At 42.9% G+C, this 23,843-nt stretch overlaps 1 protein-coding gene across 2 annotated transcripts in view; it reads left to right on the top strand.

The window, feature by feature from the left end:
* Nucleotides 1–23,843, top strand: part of RAPGEF3 (Rap guanine nucleotide exchange factor 3) — a 1,135,646-nt gene that overhangs the window by 542,763 nt on the left and 569,040 nt on the right. For both annotated transcript variants that reach the window (XM_078688545.1, XM_078688554.1), the window contains exons 7-8: nt 6,786–6,870; nt 7,808–7,868. In XM_078688545.1, the coding sequence (XP_078544671.1) occupies nt 6,786–6,870; nt 7,808–7,868 (146 nt within the window). The remainder of the gene's footprint in view (nt 1–6,785; nt 6,871–7,807; nt 7,869–23,843) is intronic.

The raw sequence follows: 23,843 nt of genomic DNA on the forward strand, positions 1-23,843 counted from the left end.
AGTACTTCACAGGTCTTTAAAAGACCATTAACGTGTTAACGAGGCTTTGTTGTTTTTTTTTCACCCCTTCTAAGAGCCCCTGCATCTCCACTCTGCCTATTGGTGGAATATGTAGCACCCCTCAACATTTTTAGTAGCCTCCCCCCGAAATTTGGATCTAGTTGCATCTCTGCCTCTCGCCCCTTTAATGTATTCAAACCTGATGTTCCATATTCATAAACAGTTTGCTTTTACTGAGCCCAGCCACACAATGAAAGTGTTTCAGACTCCCAGCAGGTGCTCTCCTGATAAAACGCACTCCTCACACGCCATTTGACGCACTCCTGCTGCCGATGAAGGAATGCAGGCATGGGAATAGAACGAGTAATATTGCATGTATACATTTGTACCATGACTTTTCCATCAGTGTTTACTATATTTAATAGTCAGGAATCTTTGCAGCTCTAGAATCCATTAAAAAGTGTTTTCCATTTATATTTGCTGTTTGAATTCGGTAAAGATAAGGGGTAAAAATTCTTGATTTAGGTGGTTTTGTTAAATTTTGTACCAGCCGGGACATTAAAGTACGGGTGGTGCCAGTAAAACATCGGCCAGGTGGCAACCCAAGTCAGGTGTAATTAAGGAACCTCTAGAACACATTTTAAAGTGGATTTTTTTTATAAATACTGTTCTAAGTATGCACTGTAAAGTGGGAAAATGCTGACTTTGGGTGATTTTCTCTATTTTTACACTGGCTGAGACATTAAAATATTAATGTCGGAAGAAAAAGGCAATGTGGCAACCGTACCTCATCTCGGAGGCAAGCTGCAGTTAGGCGGTGTGTATGAGGGAGTGGGGACAGGGTGTTACCTGCCAATGATGCAGCAGGTGCAGTGGCACCAGAGCCCAGAGCTGTGAGCGTCATTTTGCACCTCAATTATCTAACATAACGTGTATTTGTAAAATTCACGTTCATCCAAGGGTATCTTGGCACTGAATAACAGATGTTTATTGTTACCCAACTCAATGCTACTCATTTTATTGACTTCAGAAGGATGAAAGGCTGAGTGAACCCACCAGGATTTGAACCTGTGACCATGAGGTCGAACACAGGCCCTAGAGTGGACGCATTAGTCCTCCAGACCCGGCTATTTCTGTGTGTGGAGTCTGAAGGTTTTTATGTATGTTAGTCTGTGTATGATGCACACAGTGATATACTTTAGGATGTGGCATACATTATATTATTTCCATTGTGGCAGTGCATGCCTCATTGTATAGGCAGCCACAAGGGAATCATAAATGCCCGACCATTATCTAAGAATAAATGTGGTGGAGTTATCCTCTTCAGATGAACACATACATTTTCATGTAAAACTAAGAAAAACGATTAATGATTTCCTTTCATATGACATCAGCACCCTAATACAAGTGGTATCTAAAACAGACATTTTTCAGTGTTGTGTTCTTTAATTAGTCATGTTTTATTATGGCTTTTATTGTAACGTCAGCGATGTCAATTATTGTGATGTCATTAGGGTTAAGGTCATGTGGCATCACTTCGTAGGAAGATTGAGGGTCAAAGGTCATATGATGTCACTTCTTGTGATGACATTAAGGTCAAGGATGTGTGATGTCATTTCCGCTACCCCAGGCAATTTGGTGAATCGACGTCCATGTATAACTCTAGGGCCTGTAGTCTACCTTCAGAATTGTTATAAATTGGGCTCGTATTGGCCCACCCAAACGCACTCTCGGCCCATCAAGATTAAAATTCCTGGAACCGGGCCTGCTCCTCATACACTTCAACGTATAGATGCTGTCACTCCCTTAACTCCTGCTGCAAAGGTCAGCACTCTCTGCACGCACTTGAAGGCAGGACTGCGATGTAATCACTTCAGCAGGAATCCTTCGCGGCTCCAGTCATCAACACCAACGTGACACAGATTGTTCTGCTGGAATGTCTCACACCTTTACACAGTGTCTGGCATCCATCCTATGCTTGTCGTCAGAAAAAGTGTTACAAAAGGACAATAATGCTTTTAATATTCTTCCAGAAGTTTGATTGGAGAATACAACCTGTGTCTGTAAAGCAAGACACCCCAAAATGTTCTGTTCGTCAAGTGCCTGAATTCCATATTGTCACCACCTCGAGCCCCAGGCTGTGACTGTGACATACTCAAGGTTCCATTATCCCACAAGCATAAGCCCTCATTACAACAGAGCACCCATCTGACTTGCTTCTGCGGATGAGGGAGACACGAGCGCGGGCGAGGGAGGCTGAGCATAGCTGTCTGGTTTAACGGAGCAGCTTCAATTGGCATCGTTCTTGGATGCATAGCCAGTGTAGTTCATGAGGTAGGGAGTGATATGACTGCATCTGGGGAGTCTGGTGGAGTTTTGGATGGTCTGGAGTCTTTTAGTGAGCTAGTTGGAGATGGTGACATAGAGCATGCTGCCATAGTTAAGTATACTGGTTATAAGGACTTGAGTGACAGTGTGCTTTGTGTATCTGAGGAGCCATTTGAACATTTTGCGGAGCATTTTAGAATTAGGAAGCAGGATGAGGTCACTGCTTTACCTGTTTATTTTATTGTGACAATGTCATCTAGGATGTTTACTGAGGTTTCTGGCATGATCTGTAGGTTATATACTACTGAATACAATTCCTCATCCACCCCAAGGAATCATTTTATTTGTGGGGGGAATGGGAAGATCAAAACTGTAAATACATGGGGCAAGCAGGGTGTTGTGGTTCTATGAGCCCAATGCTTAAAACGCTGACATGTTTCTGCCCTACACTATTGGCTTAACATAGGTCCTGGGCATTCCTCCTGGCAAAGAAAGGGAAAGTGGTTTCCCCAGTGGTGCACCTCTGTAATGATATTACAGAAAATGCAGGGCATGTAAAGGTAAGCTTAAGCATGCAGGTATTTTGGAAGTACCACCGACTCGGGAAGGTTATACTCATCAAGTGGTGGTCAGGGTAGGTCCTGAAGTCAAACTAACATCAAGGTTCCTTGCCCTCAGTGGACCTGTTCAGCACACCACTCTCCCAGGCAGCAGGTCAGCTGGGCAGTTGCAGGGAGCCTTGGAGCTTGGTATGTCCCTGTAGCTCACAACAGGGTGTCAGCTGGTTGACTCTTGGAGTCACTTCAACCTAGGATGAAGGGTGCATAGCTAGTCTTCCGTCTCCGTAATCTGGGCAGCGGAGCAGCAGAGTGGCAGTCCTTCTGGGAGCAAAGTAGCACAGCAGTCCTTGTTCTGTAGTATACAAAGGTCTAGAAGCGTACTGAAGAGTTGGGTCTGAGGCTTTACTATTTATATCTGGTGTCTTCTTTGAAGTGGGAGACATTTCTAGAGAATTCCCCATGTAGTCATTGAAGTTTCCTGCCTCTCATGCCCTGGCTCCAAGTTAGCTGCATGAACAATGCAGTGGTGACAAGTCCTTTGTGTGAAGGCAGGGTGCAGTGTATTCAGTTGTATGTGGGGCTATCCCCAGCTCCGCCCTTCATCCTGCCAGTTGAAGGCCCATCCAGGCATACCTAATCCATCTATTATGGGGCTGTTTGGGAGGAATAATCAAAGTCCAAATGTTAATTACACCCAGTCATGTGTGACTTAGGATCAAGCTGCAGGCACCAAATAGTTAGGTCAGGAAAAATGCTAACTTTATAACAGTGGTACAAAAGGGGGTGGTGATGGACTCAGATGCTCCGTCCATCACCACCCCCTTTTGTACAACTTTATAACAGTGGCATTTTCAAAATTGTAACTTAAAAGTTGACTTTTCCATTAGAGAATTTTTTATTACATTTTTAGAGGCAAAAAACATCAAATATTTGCCTATTCCCAATCAAAAGTTAGCACTTATTAAGAGTCGTAAAGCAACCCATTGTTATCCTATGGGAGAGATTGACCTTGCAGTAGTGAAAAAAACGTTTACGAGTTTTTCACCATCAGGACATGTAATATTTAAAAGTACATGTCCAACTTTTTAAATACAAGGCAGCCTGCCCTTTGGGCCGTTTAGGGCCTACCCTAGGAGTGACTTATATTTATTAAAAATGAAGGTTGAGCCTGAGAGTAAGTTTATTTGCCAGGTCAAAATGGCTGTTTACGACTGCACACACAGGCTGATATTGAAGGCCTGAGACATATATAAACAACTACTTAAGGGGGTCGGCGCCAACAGTGCTGCAGGCCCACTAGTAGCATTTATTTTACAAGCCCTGGGTAAATGTAGTACACCTTTACTATGGACTTACAAGTAAATTAAATGTGCCAATTGGATGTATGCCAATTTTACCATGTTTAAAAGAGAGTGTATTAGTACTTTAGCACTGGTTAGTGGTGGTAAAGTGTGCAGAGTCTTACAAGCCAACAAAAATGGGTTGAGAAAACAGGAGAGTGAAAGCAAAAGGTTTGTGGATGACCCTGCAAAAAAGGGCCAAGTCCAACACAGTTGTTGACTAATCAGACCCTAACAGACTTGATAACTGCGTGAAGAGGAAAAACTTCACTTGTTTTGAGCCAGGGGACCACCTGATTAGTTGTGATCCGTAGGGACAGAGCGTGATTGGCATACAGGAAGGAGGCCTGCACCAACAAGGTTTTACTTCCTGTCCACGTGCTGTAGAAGCATGGATTAAGGCTGATGTTTGTGTAAAGAAGACAGTGGGAGAATGCGTTTTATTTTATGTTGAAAACAGCCCTTTTTTATGTTATTTAAATTTGACCTTTGAGAGTTTTGAAATCAATAATTTTGTGGATTTCGAATCCGTGCAAGATGAAAAATACTGCTGAAATGTTTGCACTCTACTGGCTCTAGTCAGCCGTTCTGCGTGTGCATTCCAAATTCACGTCATTCTTCTAAGGACTTAGAGCTATATGCACAAAACCATGGGATTGCAATTTCCTAATTACGATTCTTACTGAATAGTAGTTGGGAAATTGCAATTCCTAATGTACAAAATAAGCATATAGAAAATAATGATTTCAATCGGGTTCGCAAATTGACTTACCTCATTAATATTAATGAGGTAGGTCACAAATTGCAACACATTAAGAATTGCAGTCATCACAGGAATGGTGATCTGCTGGGGTCAGCCGACCACCATGTCTATGATTGCTTTTAAATAAAGCAATATCCTTTTTTAAAATACAGCTCTTTTTCCTTAAAGGAAAATAGTATGTGTTAAAAAATGAAACTGAAAAGTTTCATTTTCTTTTTTAAAGAGTAGGCAGTAGCCCATGGAACCAGTGGCAGCTCTTAAAAAATATTTTGATAAACATTCTCGAAGGGGTGCCATGGGGACCATTTCCCCTTTGCGAATGGTTACCACCTCCTTCAAGGTGTCTCTAAAAAAATGAATGCTGCAACCGTAATTTGTTTGCAAATCATTGGTAAATACCACTGCTATTCGGCATTTTGAAGGGATACCCTAAACATGCCCTTTCCAAATACTGAATCGCTAAACCAAATTGCAATTCGATAAAAAACGACTGTATTGCTGTTCGGTATATGAACATTATAAATTGCTTTTTTGCTGATGCAAACTGGACTGTTTTGCAAACAGGGCTTTTCCAAACACAAAAATGGTTTGTACATATGCCTCTTATTTATGTATACACAGATTGAGGCAGTTGATTAATATAAACAGGATGAAATTACAGTGCTGACTCAGGTGATGTGCAAATTGAGAATAAAACAAAACCATATAGTGGTGCTTCTGTTGTGGGCCAAATCATTCATACTGTACTTTTTTTGTTGTACTTGTGCTCTTCTCAACAATGGTGCTATAGAGACCAGCTTATTTTTTAGCCTCCAATTTCAAATTCTTTCACATTTATAGAACAATTTAAAATGTTCAATGTTGCAGCTTGCCTTTTTATGTATATATACTTTATTAATTTGCTAATCTTATTTAATTTTTTTAATCCTTGCAGACTTCAGGTAAAGAACTGCGTAAAGGCAGTCTGACTATTATGAAACACTCATGAAATGCGTATGCATTCACGTCATGTGCTACTGTAACTAATACCCTAGTCCAATGGCTCTTAACCTATGGTCCAAGAGCCCTTAGAAATCTGTGAGGCCTGTTCAGTTTTACAAATTTGAATAATATTAAAGTTAATAAATTAAAATGTATTAAGTATTCACAAATAAAGAAGCAAAACTAAAAATCGGGAATCTTTTTAAATATTTCAATGTGAATTAAACAAAAGATTTCAATATTTGAGATTTTCTTTGTTTTATTCCTGTTTTTATATTTTTGAGTAGTGTTATCATTCAATGAGGGGTGTCCCTGAATTTCAGTAATGTGTCAGTGGGGGTCCTCAGAAGTGAAAAGTTAAGAACCACTGCTCTAGCCAACTGAATAAGAAACCGTTCTATGTGCCATAGTAGTCCTTGTAAAACCAGAGAATCACCATTGGCAATTACTTGTGTACATTTCTACTTTTGATGTGTGAATCCTCATTCTTCATGTGCATTTGAAACCTACGGGTATTTGTACTCACTACTTACATAACCGCTGAACATCTAAATGTCTTTGGTCAGTGGGAATGATTCAAACGCCTCTACTGATGAAGGACAATAAATTGTGAAACACGTGTCTAGAGATACACAGCACTGGCTACACCAACAAGGGTGAAAACTAAAGGTTGTCACTGAAGTAAGTCTTGCCATGCACTGCATTTATCATAATGTATTAGGGCAAACTGAGTACTGGGATGTGAGGTGGTGTGATCCTTTCCTCCTTTGTTTGACTCAAAAGCCCACCTGCTGTCCCTCTTCTTTTCTCTAGTCCTAGTCAGCGTACAGAAGAAGAGTTGGAGGTGATCTTTGAAGAGCTCCTGCACATCAAGGCAGTCTCCCACCTCTCAAACTCGGTAAGTATTTTACTAGGTGTCCTGTCAAATGGAAATGAACCTCAACAGTTAGGGAATAGACAGATGAAAGACAACCTCCACTGTTAGGGATAGGCAGGGGTTCTTAGGACACCATGACAAAGATCTGCTCTGAAAGAGAACTGACAGTTTATCTAAGAAATAAGTCCTCGTGTACGGATATTTGCTCTGAAGAAGTCCAGGTGGAGCCATGGGGAGGCAATGACCAATATGACATTACCTGCTTTGTAACTTCCCAATCAATGTGAGTGTGCGTGTTTGCAAGGCAAAAAGGCAGAGCCACGTGGAGTCAAAATCATAAGGGAAAACCCCTGGCAGAAAGAGTGCATTGCTCATGACTGATCAAGCCTTTGTGTATAAGAGCACACCACAAAAAGTAAATAAATAAACCCAATACAATATTATGACACACATGAGACTCCTGCTCTGCAATAGAGGTGGCAAGGACTTGTCCATGAGAAAATCAATTTGTGGGTCAGAGATGATAATGTCAAATGGCAGTATGGAAACATCTCCCCATAGACCAGAAAAGGGAAGGAGCCTGATAACTAACACTTAAAATCCCTTTACCACTCTCCACCTTCAGCCTTCTCCAGATAGGAATCTATAAGAAAAATGTCAGACGTCTGAACATCACTCCATAAAAAAGGCAAACCAAAGAGCCTTCCGGGTCACAGGTAGCTGAGCAAGACCCTGGGGTGTGCTTCTTTTCTTTTGCTGATTGATTCACTGTAGATTGATGGTAACCCCTGTGTGTGTTTGTTACTGTGAGAGCAGCTCTCAGCGTGATATCGCTGCTTCTGGTTTCAAAGTGTGCTCCTTGCCTCACATTTAAACTACAAATGTAGGCGACATTATGGATTTCAGGAATTGAGATATTGTGTGGACTCTAGCAAGCTGCTTTTGTTTTCTATTCCAGGTGAAGAGAGAGCTGGCTTCGGTACTTGTCTTCGAATCCCATGCCAAGGCAGGAACAGTGTGTAAGTATCCGCTCCTTGGAGTATACTTTGCAATACTCTTCAAATGCCACAAGCTACCAGCTGAACTTGGGACTGGTCTGTGGCATCACTCAAAACCTTGGGAGCCCCTTGCCAATTTGTTGATCAACCCCAAAACTTTATTTAGGCTGCCTGTCTCACAGATATATAATGATGCAGACCAAGCAGGGAGGCACCGAAGTGAAGTGGGGTACGCCATGCATTCCAAGGATTTCAAGGTCCCTATACTAATAGCTCATAGGGTGCATACAGAATACAGATGGGAACTTTATAGGAGTTTATAAGCACTCTTTTCGAGGCTGTCATGGCTTTAGGTTTTCTCTAGTCTTCCAAAGCAAACAGCAATTAACCAGCTAATTTGCGTTAAGTGTGTTCACTTACAGAGAACATTGTAAATGAATAAAAGTAGATGACGAAATCCATCAAAACCTCTAACCCAGTGGTCTTCAAACTTTTTTAGGTTGAGCCCCCCCAGCTCAATCTTTTTAGATGTCACCCCCCGCCACCAACCACCTGGCAGAAATTTCTGGAATCTGGTACACTACATAATTGACCCCCATCTGTATATCCCAGACCATATCCGGCAATTTCTGTCACCCTGCCTGCTACAGCACAAGCACTGTCCCCAGCCATAATGCTGCCAATGCCTGTGAGACATGGGTATGGCTGTTGCGTCTATTGAGCTCACGCACACTCCGCAATTAGCATGCTGGGAGGCATCGCACCGATACTGCAGGTGGCTCCGTAGCGTACAAAAAGTTGCGGTGGCCACAGCTGCATTGAGCACATTAAGGATAGTAGCAATGCATGGCTGCGGGCTATACTACTCTGGCTACGCAGCAAGTGGAAAGTTGACACTTTTGTTTATTCTTCCTCATGAGCCCTCACTCCCAAGTTCGAAATGCACTCTTGCAGCTTCCTTGCCTTAACTCGGTCATAAGCCAGCCCCAGCTACAATTATCCAATGGGACGCTTAGGATCAGGCAGTGGCAGGGTGCAGCAGGCTCGGAGAATAGAATGCAAGCCATTCATAGATGATGATTTCTTGGATTCATGACCGGCATGATGACGTCATCACTAACGTGGTGATACACAATCATGCCTGCCTGGACAGACCTACGCCTGCCCATGAAAAGATACCAGCCCGTCACCATGCAAGGTATGTTGTTCCTTTTATTTTGAAGTTGGGCAATTAATATTGAGACCACCACCTGCAGGGCCAAATATTGTAGCCCTGGCCCTGTGAAATAAGTGCCGGTGGTGAGTACCGGAAACCACTGGCTCTAATTAAGCACTGCTTGTACCGTATCCGCGCCCCATCTTGCCAAACACAGAACTGCTAATGTACTATTAAATGACCGTGAGTGTCCCCAGAATATTTGAATCATCCTACATGACATGAAACTAAACAAAATACGATACTGCATTACATGCCCCTTCTCAAACCCATAAAAAATATAAACATGCAAACATTTCTCTTCACCAAATGTTTTGTTTAAAAAACATAATCATTGACACAGAAACAAAATTGCTTTAAAACTCAAACTAATGATACATTTGTTAGTGTACAATGTGTCTAAATGTTGCCAACTCAGTAAATGTCCACACTATCGTCATGAAATCGTTGCATAATTGAAACTGAAGGGAAAGCCAGCTTAAAGTTTTTAACACAGTCAATTAAGTGTGCATTCTACAATTTATGAAGAATTGACATGCCCATACTAATGTAATTTAAAGAGAAATTTTGCCTCCTTCCTGTGAAGAACTAACCTTCTTGGGACGATTCATTCCGAGAGCTGAAAAGCTTAATCTGCATTGGGAGGCAGGGAGTCTCCTGTGCTGTGAAACCGAAAGCGGACTGCTTTCACGGTTTGCTTTCAACATGACAAAATTATGGGCAGGTCGTGCCCCATAGATTAGGAAAGTGGGGAACAATGAAATGCTAGGGTGAGAGCTCGCCCCCCCCTGAGATGGTGTCGCGCCCCCCTGGGGGGGTGTGCCCCACAGTTTGAAGAACTGTGCTCTAACCCCTCTTCGAGGATAAAGGTTCTGTTACATGGACTTCCGCGTTATTTATGTGCTAGTTTGGAGTCCGTGTACACACAGTGTATCTCCTGTAGGCCCAGTAGAGGGCTAAGTTAATTCTTTATTTATGTGATATAAGGGGGTTTAGGCTGTAGTGAAAGAAATCGGACTGAACCTAGGCCTGTCATCTGAAAAAAATCCTTGTTTTGCATGTCGGATTTGATTGCAATAAAGCTCACAAATGTACAAGTTAGTGGTAGTGTCAGTGGCGGCGGGTGACATTTGAACATGGTGAGCGAAACTTTTTTCTCGTTCTGCACTGCGGCGAGAGAGCAGGAACAACCTTCGGGTGTTTGGGGGGGTTATCCCCCCTAGAACATTTTGAAAAAAGAATGGACAAACTGTGCATTTTCAAGCAAATTTGAGGAAGCAGGAAAATGATTATAATTATTATTATAACTATTGTTAGCTAGCCTTAGAGTTAGTGGACCTCCTTGAAAACATACGTTTTCATTTATTCGTTGTTTTTACAAGTTTCAGCAGCAAAAAGCCCCTGAGGAAATTCAGCATCAAAAAGCAGAACATCTAAGCCTGCTTCCCAGCTTCCTGTCAACGAGCGATTTGCTCTTATTTGTGCATTTAGTGGGGCAGAGTGACAGCGTGTGTTGTATATCCTAATGTGGTTTGATTTTTGGTCTAGCTGCCGTAGGTGCACGCGCAGGACTTGAACATCCAGTTATGAATTACCAGTTGTAAAGGATAGAGTAACAAATAGGCGCAAGGTCAGGCCCTGGAAACATCTTTTCTCAGCCCCCTCTGGCCAACCTGCTGGAGTTCGGCAAACACAGCTTGACTTATGGGAAGATGGACACTAAAGACAGACATACTTCACCTGCACACCAATACACACAGGCGCGCCGATTCTCAAATCCGCAAAGCTCTGCTAATTCACCTCAGCCTTAACCCGCAACGCCTGCTGCTATTACAGTTGGAGCCGCAGACAACTCTGTAAAAGCATCTCTGATCTACGACACCCCCTACTGTTCAGAGGCCGAAACACAGCTCTACCAATTCACCTAATTGCTCACACAGAGCACCAGGCTACTGCAGTAGATCTTACACCCAACCCAGTAACTGTACCTCAGTCCTGCACCCTCGAACATTACAGTAGTAATGAGTAATGACCCCTCACCCCTACACGCTATGGCAGTGTGCTCTAATTTAGACCTTCAAATTTGCCGTATATACCACGAAAAAGTAATATGACGCAAAAGCGTACCGGCCTCTAACCAGAGCCGACACGGCTTAGAAACAGGATTTGTATCCATCCTGCCAAAAGTCTTCATTTCTAATTTTCCAAATGGTAAACTCATGCAGAAAACATGTTCCTGGTCATGCAAGGAGACTCTGGGTTCAATTAGACAAACAGGGTGAATCAGTTAAAAAGACACCATTACTGTTATAAGATTATATATTATATTACCTCAGGTGAACAGTGTATATTTCGAAACAGTAGGTCTGCCTATTAATTGTTAAAGGAAGAACAGGCATTCAAACGTGAGCACACCATATGGAAACATTCTCGCTGCACTGCCTGTTGTGACATATAACAGAGACACAATCTTTGATGGACTTTAATTAGGAGCAGTAAGGGCACTGCTGCCCCCATGTGTGTGTGCGGAGCTCCCCTCAGAGGGGGCAAGATGGCGGCTGTGTAGGACGGCCGGGAAAGCAGCTCGAGTGAGGAGATGCAGGTCTGAGAGATTGTAAGACCTAGAAAACCCGAACCACGCACCACGGAGCCGCGGAGTATGGAGTTCATGTGATACATGAACACGAGGATATGAGGACGTAAGGAAGCAAAGATACGGAGATACAGCTAGCCGATTTGATCAAAAGAAAGAGCGTGATACTGTCAAAGGGAGATACCGGCCCCACCGCATGAGACTTACTCGCTGTTGGCCGCTTGGGCGACTGCTGCTGGGACTGCTGCGGGTCGCGAGGGGGCGGAGAGTTCTATCGGCTGTCAGTCTGCTGGCGGAGGCTGCGGAGGCTGCGGAGTTGGCGCCCAGCAGGCAAACGCAGCGGAGCTCGCAGGCGAGGCGGGACCTGCAGCGGAGGCGGAGGAGGAGGAGACAGACCGAGGCGGAGGCACCTCAGCAACCGGAGACTCGCCTGAATCACCAAGGGTACTTTCACCGCAGCACTGGAAAGGGTGCCCTGAGCGTTCTGGAGGCCCTGGCGGACCTTAACCCGGAGGGAAAGATCCGGGGAAACAACACTACGAGCGGTAAGGAGCAGTTTGGGCTTGTGGAAAGGAGGAGGGAAATCATGGCCCCCAAGATCACTGCAAGTGCCAAAGCTGCCGCTAGAAGGAAGGCTGCTGCGGAGTTAGCGGGTTCAACGGCAGAGAAGGAGATAGAGGGCAACAAGAAAAAGAAGCAAGATTCCCCCACAAAAAAGACAGCACAACAACAAGGATACAGTAAAGCTAATCTAGATTCTCAGGGCACCACCCCGATATCCGATATCTTCCAAAAACTGGCTAAAATAAAAGACTCTAATGACCCCATTGACTCTAATGACCCCAATAACGATGGTATCCAGGTTTTGACAAGCGTCGAAGTTGGGGGGAACCCCTATAATACAGCTGCGCCCACATATGGTACAGATACAGCCTTGCTCCATGATCAAACTGGACACATAGAGGGGTGTAAGAAAGTGGACACGGTCATATCGGGAGTGGTAACAGGGGAAGCAGAGGACATTGTGTTGGTTGCATCCCATGTGTTAGAAGAGATATTGGAGGAAGAGACCGGGGGTGATGCAAGTGACAAAAAAGAAGTCCCCAGTGAGGCGTTCTTCTCAGTGTCAGAGGGCGGTGAATGGTCGGAGGAAGAGAATGGCAGCCTGGATCAAGAAGTCAGTGGGTCCGACACTGACAGTGATCTGGAACAGGACGACCTCAGCCCCATAATAACCGCAGTGAAACCCACTGCAGGCTCGAAAATCTATCTTCAAAAAAAAGAACAGCAGACGTCTAAATCCGCCAGAATGATCCAAAATAGCCCAGATGGGGAAACGGCACAAATGTCTCTCCTAGAGGTTATACACCAGGAAATAATCTCACACAGGGAAGAAGCTCGACAAGAAAGCCGCAAATCTCAGGCTGCGGCCAGAAAAATGCAAGGGGCGGTCAGAAAACTGACAAAAGTGTGTATGAACCTGGGAGAACGGGTTAATAATTTGGAAGAGCGAGTTGTTTCAGCTGAAGCCGAGTCGGCAGCGGCGTCCAGCACTGCAGATTTACAAGGAACACAAATAACCGATATACAATGGAAATTGGAGGCGCTGGAAAATAGATCACGACAGAATAACCTGCGCATTTTGGGAATTCCCGAAGGATCAGAGGATTCAGACATGAAAGCATTCGTGGTCAAGCTATTTGAACACGCCTTTACAGATTTGAAAGATTGGGATTGGTCTAGGGAGGTTCAGAGGGCACACCGGATCCCATTTAAGATTCATAAAAATGCAAAAGAGGGAGACAAACCGAGGGCAATTCTGATTTTTTTGGGCAATTTTAATCTGAGGCAAGCAATTTCAGAGAGGGCGAGACCTGATAAAAAAAAGAATGTTGATGGTTACTCCTTTTTCGTTCGTCCTGACTTTTGTCATGTCACGGTGGAGAGACGCTGGAGGTTACGGCAGATGATCAAACCGTTTCAGGATAAGGGCATGCAGGCATACCTGATTAATCCTGCTCAGCTGAAAATAATCAAAGATGGAAGAACATTATATTTTTCCTCTGAGATAAAGGCCAAAGAATTTTTGCAGTTATAGGGCATCTAGAAATGCTTAGTAATGTTTAGCAATGTTTAGCAATATATGGAATTTTGCCCGGTATAAGAAATCTGATCTGCACTAGGGGAGTATCTTGCTAAAAGGGATCCCTATCTAGGTTAAAATCATTACAATAGGCACACGTGGTGGTGGTGCAGTGTGTAGTATACATGGTGGCGGGTTATAGGAATCTAAGGATGGGCCACAGGTTCTAATCTCCTCAATTCGGGCTGCGAACCATCACGTGCACAGACCTTAAGTCCGAGCGCCTCTAAAAAAGGGGGGGGGGAGAGCTCTGGCTGGGAGTGGGGAGAGGAGCAGCAGGGCAGGGAGGGGGAGGGTGGAAAAGAGCGGGCAAAAAAAAAGAAAATTTTTGAGATGGAAAGGAGTATGACTATGATTATGACTAGAATTGTACTTATGGATAACAGACAATGTAGGGAGAAGAAATGCGGTTATAATGTCAGACATTAGGATTTGTACTATAAATGTAGGGGGGTTAAACGATTGGAAAAAACGGCAAAGGATGTGCCATTGGGTTAAATCTAATAATATAGACATACTATGTATCCAGGAAACCCATATACCCTGGGATAAAAGGAAGCTGCTGGATATGTATGGGTATACGCTGATAGGATGCTCATCGCAATCATCGATGATCAGAGGTGTGGCTATTTTAGCAAAATGCAATTTGGGGGGGGGGTGAAACGTAGTAAAACTGATGGGTCTGGTAGATGGGCCCTAGTGGAACTGCAGATGGGGATTACGGTGTGCGTAATTTATGGCCCAAATGAAGATGAGCCAATGGTTTATGATAAGCTGGAGGAAGAACTGGCTAATTGGGCAACCCCGATGATAGTATGCGGTGATATGAACATTACAGCTGACTGGAAACAGGGAAGCAGATATATAGGGCGTAAACGAAAGGTAAATAGAGCTCTTGGCTCTCTAATACAGTCACACGGCCTGGTTGACGTATGGGGAGAAAAAATGCCCGGGGACCCAGGGTATACATATTTCTCACATCCGGCACAGAAATATTCTAAACTGGACTTTTTCTTTGTGACAATGGGAGAAATCTGTAAGGTTAAAATTGCTAAATTACCAAGAATTATCTCGGACCACAACCCCTTGATATTGACGTATAAGTTCCCTAATATGCAAAGGAAAATCTCAAAGTGGACTTTTGAAAGAAAACTTTTAAATGATGAAAGGTTCATTAAACATATTAAACAGTGGGCGAAAGGATTCTTTGAGATCAATAGATATAGCGCACCCAGAAATGGCGTATGGGAATCCTTCAAGGCCTCATTAAGGGGGGAGACTATTAGCTGTGCAGCCAAATTAAGGAAAGAGGATAGAAGCAAAGTGGAAAAACGCACCCTAGATTTAGCAGAAGCTGAGAAATGCCATATAGCGGAAATAGTCTCAGGTCAGGATAGTTCGAAAACGGCCAGAACTATGGCTCTGATTAAGGGGGAGATTTTAAAAATAATTACGCAGAAGGAGATCTGCGACTATCAGACACACAGAGCGAGGCAATATGAGACAGGCGAGCAAGCTGGAAGAGCCTTAGCTCTCCGCATTAGGCAAGAAACAAATAAAAATAAAATTGCCAAGATCAAATATAATGGTGTTGAACATACAGACCCAAAAGCAATAATGGAGGTATTCCAGAAGTTTTATCAGAAACTGTATGACCAGGAGACTGGGGTGGTACCACCTTTGCAGGATTATGGGCCACTATGCCCAATGGTGGAGGAGGATGATAAGGAGCAATTGGACCTAGATATAACAGCAGAGGAGATTAAGACTGCATTACATGAACTAGCAGCGGGTAAAGCCGTAGGTCCAGATGGCCTACCACTAGAAGTTTATAGGGTTCTGGAAGAGGAAATTCTTCCTATGCTCGTAGACCTTTTTAACGGAATAATCTGCTCTGGGAAGATCCCCGATACATGGAAACAAACTAATATCATAATATTTCATAAGAAGGGGAAACCTGAGGAAAATCCCGGCTCCTATCGGCCAATTTCGCTGATAAATTCGGATGCAAAACTCTATTCTAAAGTATGGGCTAAAAGGTTAGGGAGGATTATCGGTCAACTTGTCTCACCCTGGCAGCATGGGTTTGTCCCGGGAAGAGGTACAACTGAACACACGGCACGGGCAATCTCGCTATTTGACGCAATGGCTGCTACGGGGGGAGATATGGCCATGATTCTTTTAGATGCCGAAAAGGCCTTTGACCGTGTGGTCTGGGATTTTATGTGGGAGATTTTGGCCAGAAGGGGCTTTGGAGAGAAATGTAGGAATGCAATTAAAGCTATGTATATGGATCCTGTAGCCAGAATTACTGCAATGGGCCTGCAGTCGGAAGAAGTGGTGATTAGGAGAGGAACACGACAGGGATGTCCCTGTTCCCCGATACTCTTTTCACTCTATATCGACCCTTTTATTAGGAAAATTCTTGCTTCTGATAAAATATTCCCAGTCATAACCAATAGTCATAGTACCAAATTATTGGCGTATGCGGATGACTTGGCAATTACTACCACTAATCCACAAACGGCAATGATTGAACTAACTCATCTGGCACATGAGTTTGGATTGTGCTCTGGGTATAGGCTTAATACGGAAAAAACAATAATAATTGGTACAAAAAACATTCATAAAAGAGACCCAAGATATGTGGATTCTGCGGTTTACCTTGGGGTAAGAATCAATGCTAATGTGGGGAAAATTACTCAGGAAAATTATCTGCCCTTACTTACCTCAATAGATAGAGAACTGAGAAGAATAGATGTCTTACATTTATCCTTGATCGGAAGGGTGAATGTATTGAAAATGTCAATGTTTCCGAAATTACTGTACCTATTCCGTGCCATACCCTTACTTGTTGAAGAGGGTTTGCTAAAAAAAATGGAAGCTGTTTTTTCACAATTCGTGTGGCAATATGGGAAAATTCGTAGATCATTAGTTCGACTTTCTGCACCATTGGAGAGAGGAGGGCTATCTGCACCTAATTTGAGGTTATACCATTGGGTTTGTTTAATGCTGCAAATGAATTATTTATTGAAATATGATGTCCAAGAGATTCCACCTGGCTCTTATAGAATTCCCTCAATTTATGAATTAATAGTAGGAGAAAGGGCTCGGGGGCTCTTAACACGAGAAATTAACATCTTACACTTTAAAAGGAGTAAAAGCAAAGTAATGTTAAGTGCGTGGGGCACTTGGAAGGCAATTTTGAAATTTTTGAAAATTCCGAAGATCAATGGTATGGTTGATTTATGGAGTTCAAAACCCTTTTCTCATCTTGGACAGAATAGAAATAGCAGTACATGGAAGATGTTGGGTATCAGATGTTTGGGGGATGTCATGTGTAAGGATGAATTATTAGGGTTCGATCTTTTACAACAAAAATTCGGTATTCCTGACAGCCATTGGTTTTTATATAAACAAGTAGAGCAAACGATCAAATCATTTAGACCGAGATTATTAATGCAGGAGATAAATCCTCTTATGAAGTATGTAATAAATGGTGGCAAGAAGATCAAAATAGGATATAGCTATCTTCTGCAGGGGCTGGGTGATGACATCGGACAAATAGAATCTGCCTGGGCTCAAAGAATGGGGGATCCAAATATAGACGTAGATTATGTTCTTGCACTGAATAAAAAGGTATTAAGAGCAACTAATTTAAAAGCGCAGCATTATAAGATGGTCTTTAACCTGTATTATACCCCCGCAAAGTTGTTTCATTGGGGTATAAGAGACAATGATAAATGTCCTAGGTGTAATCAAGGCCCGGCGGATTTACTGCATATTTTCTATTCTTGTCAGAATCTTACGCCTGCTTTAACAGAAATGGAAAAAATTTTATCGGGGCTGCTAGAGCACCAAATTTCTCTATCCCCAACTACTGTTTTGCTTGGCAGGGATGAAAACTTAGTAATCGAACATGAAGCCGAAGCTTTTATTTTTCTATCCGTGGCTGTTTTTAGAATCCTAATTGCCGCGGCCTGGAAAGACCCGATTGCGCCCACTTTTCAGATGTGGCTAACTAGGCTGCTGGGGATTCATAATATAGAGGAATGCCTATATAGCTTTAAGGGTAAAAGGAGGAAAGATTATGGTAAAAAGATTTGGGCTCCTCTTAGTAACTGGAGAGAGTTGAGATAAATAGACTTAGAGTCGATAGGAGACCGATCCTCCTGTATTATCTGGACTGTAACATTCTGGCATATTTCGGCTGACCGTAGAGATTTTATGAAGATACAGAAAATGTACATATTAACTGTAATGTCTGATTTTATCACATGCTATCCAGTTTAAGTTTATATGTGTAAATGTCTGATTTTATTACATGCTATCCAGTCTATATTTGTAACTCTGTCTTTATATTCCGATCCATCTCAATAAAAATATTTTAAAAAAAAAAAGGGCACTGCTGCCCCAGGCTTGCTGTTAAGTACCATTGGCACTGCCCTTGCTGCCCGTGGTCTCAGGGGTCGCGACAACAACAGTCTGCGTCCACTTTTTATTTTCTGTAGATTCCATTCAGTTATTTGCCCAGAATCAAGGAAAGATTAGCCGACGCTGGGAGCTAGGAAAAGAGGAAAGAGTGAGAGTGGGATACCAAGAGAGGCACAGGAGAAACAGAAAGGGCGACAAAGGGAGAAATTGAGAAAACGAAAAAGAGAAAGACAAGCAGACAGCGACATGGAGGCAGAATGAAAGTGAAAGAGTATTGCATATGAGTTATGGCCCGCATGAAGGGCGGGTGGGGGGGTGGAAATGGGGTCGTCGCGGGGGGGGGGGGGGGAATTGGGGGAAGCGGGAGCGGTTCGTTTAATTAAAAAAATATAAAAAATAAAACTTAACTTACCGTCCTGCTTCCCTGCCACCTCAGCTTCTGGATTGGTCCGACTCCCGACTCTCGCCGTCCTGCCTTTTCCAATTCCTGCATCGTCATCAGGAAAGGCAGCCTCCCTCCCTCCCCTCTGCCAATCACAATGCTGCAATGGCAAAGTTGTGATTGGTGAGGGGCATTGGAGAGCGCCCCAGACGGGCCATTTTCTGTATGCAGGCTGCTGCATGCAGCAGCCTACATAGAGAAAAAGGGGAGTGGGTGGTCCTGCTCGAGGGCGGGGGGAGTGGCTTGCCTACCAAACAGTCAGTATGCACAACAGTGGGCAAGCCACTCCCCCCCTGCCCTCGAGTAGGACTGCCCACCCTCAACCAGGCACTTCTGCTTTCTCGCAGTGCGAGAAGCAGAAACCTCAAATGGTAGTTATTACCATTTATGTTTCTGCCTTATCACACAGTGAGAAAGCAGTGGGGCAATGCCCCCACGCCCCAATGGGTAAGCCGCCACTGGGTAGTGTACAAACCTACAAGGCTAACCTAACCATATTCTGCCCAATGTTTACCCTTTGCATGGGTTTTAATACCGTGGAATTATCCGCATTCATGGCAGAGCAACCTGCAATAGTAAAACCATATATGCCTGCCACAAATTCTTTTGTGAGTTTCTGACAGGCATAATTGGAGGTATGTATGGCCATAAATGAATGCTCAAGTCCGAAAATACATCTGTAAATCGGCCCCATAGTATACATGTGGCTGTGCAGAGTGTAATATGCTACTTATTACCAATGTTGAGGGAGGGGAAAGGTCTCATGATCGGTTAAGCCTGAAGATGGTCATGATGCCCCTCCTCTCCTACAGCAATGGTGATAAAAAGCATATTAACTTCTGCATATGTTTTATGACATGCTGCACAAAAGACATTGATGGCTTTGCTGGTGGCACACAACACCTAAGCAACGGCAATTTGGATGTAGCCCCAAGGTGTACAGAATCAGTTCTTTGGTCAAGTGTGGATATTTAATGATGATAGGTTGAACATTATTAAATATTGTGAGATTGAACACAGCATATTTGGTGAGTGAGATTTGGTATTCGAAGGGCATGCTCGGGTTATGATTTATGTACCTAACCCAGCGGTCACTAGTGAATAGCTCAGAATGGTTGCTCACCTACACTCCGGGGGTAGCTCTCAGAGGTGAAGCAAAACCCAGTTCCTTATTCAGAAGATATGTGCTTATTAAAGAAAGCAGCACTGCTTATTTCAAGACCCTCAGAGCAACAGTCAGCCAAAGCAATGGGGGGGGGGGGGTCCCCATGATAACATTCAAACATGCACTGTATCATCCTGTGGAGTCTGCCACATCATCACCTAATTCCTCAATCTGGCAAAGGCACAAGGAAATTGGCCACGTTGTAGTCCCTGCTCTATTTTTTTTTACTGAGTTTTATATAGCTCGAACTTGACCGGGTATCAGAGCGCTTTACATAGCACCAGATGCGTTACATGAGGACACACATTCATTTGTGTTAGGCACGGTGAGATTAAGTGATTTGCCCAGAATCACAGGATGTTCAGCTTATCGTAGAGACTCGAACCCGGTTCCCCAGATTCGAGGTTGACTGCCCTAGCCGTTAGGCCAACTCCTCCCCTCCCTCTATCACTCACTGATAGTGTGTGCTCAATGAAATTGTCATGGTGACTCGATTCTCTCTAATAACTGAAGGGCTTACATAAGTTTACCTACTATGTAGAATCTTTCTCATGTTGAAAACTTTTTCTGGAGAACCAAAACACTTGCTTGGAACATAATGAACAGTTATGGTGCATTAGGTGTACATGCATTTTGTAAACACATACACTCATTAGCTGGACCCAAGCTGTACAAAATGAGGTAGAAAAGTAATATGGAAGTTACCCTACACTAGGTAAACTATAAAACAAACTAGCACACTTATTGGACGATGTCATCAGTGAGGTCATCAGTGATGTAATTTGAGATGTCAACAGTGATGTCATTAAAGATGCCATGGAACATGTCATGAATGATGTCATATGTGAGGTCATGAGCAGGGCACGGCGGGGCGCAAGTTATAGTTCGTGCTGTTAACTATAACCGGTGAATTTCTTTGATTTTTAACTCAAAAGGTTAATGATGTAATTGACAAGTTCACGTGTTTTTCCAGTGAATTTCTAAGGTTCCTATTTTTAAACGACAACAGATCTTTTTTATCACACCTAACTATAACATTACTTTAACCTGTGTTTTTTATTCAGTGAATTTCTAGGGTTTTCTTAACGTAAAGTAATACTTAATTGCCATATGTAAATTCAACCCCCTGCAGCCTTTGGTCATGCGTGGCGGGGGTTGCATGCCAGGCCCTGCAGCCAAACTCCCCTTGATACAGCCAACAGCATGCTGTGAACTGCCTTTGGCTGTGCTCAGTTGGGGGTGTTGGCCATAGGGCCTGTCCCTAGGGATTCCATTCCCAGAGCCGTTTGTATTTTAATTAGTGGGGATGGCGCGCATCACTGCGGGAAGGGAAACAGATCATAAGTCCACACCCAGCTGATGGGAGCATTTTGAAACTCCCACCAACTGGAAGCGAACTTGGTGTTTGCTCCCATTTGGTGGGAGATTGAAAATTCTCTGGCTAAACAAGAGCAAAGGCAGGTTTCTCTGCCCGCACTGCTGCGGACAGGAAAACCTCCATGTCCCGGGGGTGGGTCTCCCAGGAAAATATCTTGCGATCTGGTAATTATTGTTGAAAATAGTAATGACATCCTAAATAACGTCCCTAATGATATCATTGATGACTTGTAGTACTCTACTGCAAATACATTGCACATTTAAGAATACAAGTTTGAATTTCCTTACAATGTTCTTTTCCATTTGAAATTTCACTTATAATACATGTTGTTCCATGGAAGATATTTTAAATATTAGCACATTCAGGCACATGCATCAACCTTTTTGCGAGTGCAAGCGGTGCGATTCGCAAAAATCGACCGTTTGCACCCACAAAAAGGGCTTTTACGATGCATCAAGGTGAAAGGCACTCGCAATTTAAAAAATCACAATTTATTGTGATTTCTTAAATTGCAATTGCATTTAAGGAATCACAATTTGCAATTCCTTAAATGCAATGCTAGAACCACTTTTAAATAGCGATTTTGCTATTTGGGGCCGCAAATTACCGAGCAATTAAACTGGTCGGTAATTTGCAAGAACTTTTAAAAATGTACTAAAGTACATTTTTCAGTTTCATGTTGCGCACACACATGCCCTTGGGTGCACATCACAATTTCAGGGGTGCAACAGGATGTCCTTTTGAGACACTTGCACCCTTGAAATTGAATGTGCAATTTACGAGTACCTATTGGTACTTGCAAATTGCGCATGCAATCTCCCATTCATTCCTATGAGCATGTAGGCCCATAGGAATGAATGGGGAGTCATTCCTTAAATGCGACTCGCAAATTGCGAGTCGCAATTAAGGATTGTTTTGGAATCGCTATTTTTATAGTGATTCCTACATGCATAGGCTTTTGCGAGTCCCTAATTGCGATCCATTAATAATCGCAATTAAGGACTCGCAAAATCCTACCTTGATGCATGTGCCTCATTATCTATTCCCCATCAAAAACCCACATTTCTCAACACATTCACAGGCATACCTGTATTCTCAGCCAAACAATGAATACGAAAAATGAAGCATGACGCTAATATGCTGCAAATCTTTCTAAAGAATATTGAAATAAATTAATAAATATAAAAAATATGTAATGAGTAATGTGCTACATGTGGATTCATTGTGGGGTCACTAGTTGTCACAGAAGTGACCCCTGACTTGTTTCTTGTGACCCCTGGCACGGCCTTTCGACTATTGGCCTCAATACTGGATCGGTTGTGGCGGTATTGAGCCATGGAAGACAGTTTTAGAGGGCACTGAGGTCGCCTCACTCTCTCTTCCTTGAGACCTGGGCAGGCCTCAACAATGAAGAACATATAAAAGCAATATCCTGAGCCTGCAAGTTTTAAATGATTTCAGAATATGTGAAATTATTCACGTAGGAACAAAACCAAATGTACAAGCATTTATAAACTGGTCATCGAGGGTTCGGGCCACTTACTTTTTTGCCTACAATTGGATTCTTACTTAAGCCATAAAGCTGGCTGCTTAGATTATGAGACGTCTGATTTGACTCTCTCGACCATTCCTTCAGATACAGCGTGTATAATAAATTTATATTTTCATGATAATAATGCATCCATCCATTTTCTTAAACTACCTCAGTTTTGTAAGGGCTTTGTAGGAAATCAGTCCAGTAGCCAGTAGTGTAGATTATAAGAGAAGGTTTATTCAATTACAAGTAAGATGGTAAGTATTGCCCCAAGGGGAGCAGCATCCTGGTGCTCAGCTCCACTCATTCCAACTGACCACTCATACAAACCATTTACTCCTGAACATTCTATTACTTCACATTCACACAGGCTGAGCAGCAAGAAACTAAGATATAACAGGATACAACACTCAGCACACAGCAGAACACTGTTCTGCTCCTGTTCTTAATTTCCTCTGTTTATGAGGAACACATTCTAGTCCTTGCTCTTCAACCCTACACATGGCAGTGCCAAATGATTAGGAGCTATGCTTACCGAACCACACTGATTTTCCCCTTTACAATACAGAGGGTTGTCTGGTGTATTCTCAAGGGGCCTGCTCAGACTGGGTACTGCATCTTCAGTCCAAAGAAGGTCCTACTTGGCCTTCCTTTCATCCTTATGTCTCTCCATTTTGAGATTCCTATCAGAGCCCAATAGAATGTAGCCATCTAAAAAAGACTGAGTATGAGGCATATAATTATACTGCCTGTTTCTGGATGGAGCATCTGCTGACCTGCTTATTTACTTTGTTATGTTATGAATTGTTGAATGTATAATTGTGTATGCTGCTAACAGGGCTGTGCCAACAAGTGTTATTGCTGATCTATACTTGTATAAGTACTTTTCTCCAGTATTAGTGGTGTCTTTGATAGATTCACATGCTTGAATATTCCCCGTCGTCGAAGTGGGAGTCCCACGGTAAATAAAATAGCAATAAATGCTAAATATACATATATATATATATATATAAACATAATACAAGAAAAGAAAGGAAATACACTGAAATCCTCTAAAAACCATTCCTACATAGGAATGCAAGGCAAAGAGA

This window comes from Lissotriton helveticus, chromosome 1_1, assembly GCF_964261635.1.
Source record: "Lissotriton helveticus chromosome 1_1, aLisHel1.1, whole genome shotgun sequence".
Classification (NCBI taxonomy): Eukaryota; Metazoa; Chordata; class Amphibia; order Caudata; family Salamandridae; genus Lissotriton; species Lissotriton helveticus.